Below are 1085 nucleotides of genomic sequence, written 5' to 3' on the forward strand. Positions count from 1 at the left end.
GTCAATTTCGAGCCGATATCTTTAACCAAATCAGACACAAAGTGATTAACTGGAATCTTTCCATCTTCGGTGATAACGTTAACCTCACTGATCATCAGGTCGCTTACATCGAGTAACTGTCAAAACAAAAAAAAAATGCAAATTTAAAAAATTAACAAAAAAATTGTTTGTATCATATTTCAATAATGTCAAGCACCCTTTTTTGCAAAGCAAGAACATAGACGACATTTTTAACTAAATCATCAATTTAAATATAAAAAAACCTCTGAATAACAACAAACTCACAATGCGTTCGATTTCCTTGGCAACGATGTCAAAGTGTAAGATGGCTTCACCGCTGATCATTTGATTGTCGAAATCAACATTCCAGAACAATTCGGTGTGCCGGGTTACAACATTCTCTGGCTCAGAGTAACTACTAGGGTCACCTTTGCTTAAACGGCTCATATTGTTAGCTTCAAGTTGAGAAATGCACAAAAGTGAGAGAAATGTGAAAATTGAAATAAACGACATATTTTCCATAAACTATATGGTCTATCAGAATTCGATCACAAATTTTAATGTTAAGAATGTCATCAAAAGTACAAAAATACAAAACTTCAAAAACTAAATCAAACTTCTAATGTCCATTGGTTAATGGGCAATAAGTTTCTAACCAAACTAAAAACGAAAGTACAAATACCGAAATATTTCAATGTTGACACTTCTGCGAGTCACACTATTATAATAAAAGAGGCTCGTTTGTCAAATTTTATGTGATCAAACACATCATAACACAATACATACGACATCTGAGTGAAAAGTGCTGATATTGTATGTGTGTATGAGATTTTTGTAAAAGGTGTTTTTTTTCATAAACAAAATAAAGGCAGCCAATTAACGCCACCTATAAGTCGAGCGGAAGACTTAGGAATAAACAATTGTTGTGAAAAATTCATCCATTATCGGGCATATGTTGATGGTCGGATTTGGGCCAGGATTTGTGTGTAGTTTCAGTCGAATTCAACGTCATCAATGGAACGAAAAAAAAAAAACAGAAAAAAATCAATTAGTATGATACAAAAATTGACTTGATATCCTATTCA

At 32.8% G+C, this 1085-nt stretch overlaps 1 protein-coding gene across 1 annotated transcript; it reads right to left on the reverse strand.

Annotated features, from left to right (window-relative positions):
• Nucleotides 1-5: 5 nt before the first annotated feature.
• Nucleotides 6-929, reverse strand: LOC116347493 (the record flags this gene model as incomplete). Its single annotated transcript, XM_031778089.1, has 3 exons — nucleotides 683-929; nucleotides 286-455; nucleotides 6-116 (listed from the first exon to the last, which is right to left on the reverse strand). Coding segments are annotated over exons 2-3 (273 nt in total), but the record flags the coding sequence as incomplete, so codon positions are not given.
• Between the last annotated feature and the right edge of the window lie 156 nt (nucleotides 930-1085).

Source organism: Contarinia nasturtii, unplaced genomic scaffold (assembly GCF_009176525.2).
Source record: "Contarinia nasturtii isolate CC-2019 unplaced genomic scaffold, AAFC_CNas_1.1 Cnas_scaffold_1924, whole genome shotgun sequence".
Taxonomy (NCBI): domain Eukaryota; kingdom Metazoa; phylum Arthropoda; class Insecta; order Diptera; family Cecidomyiidae; genus Contarinia; species Contarinia nasturtii.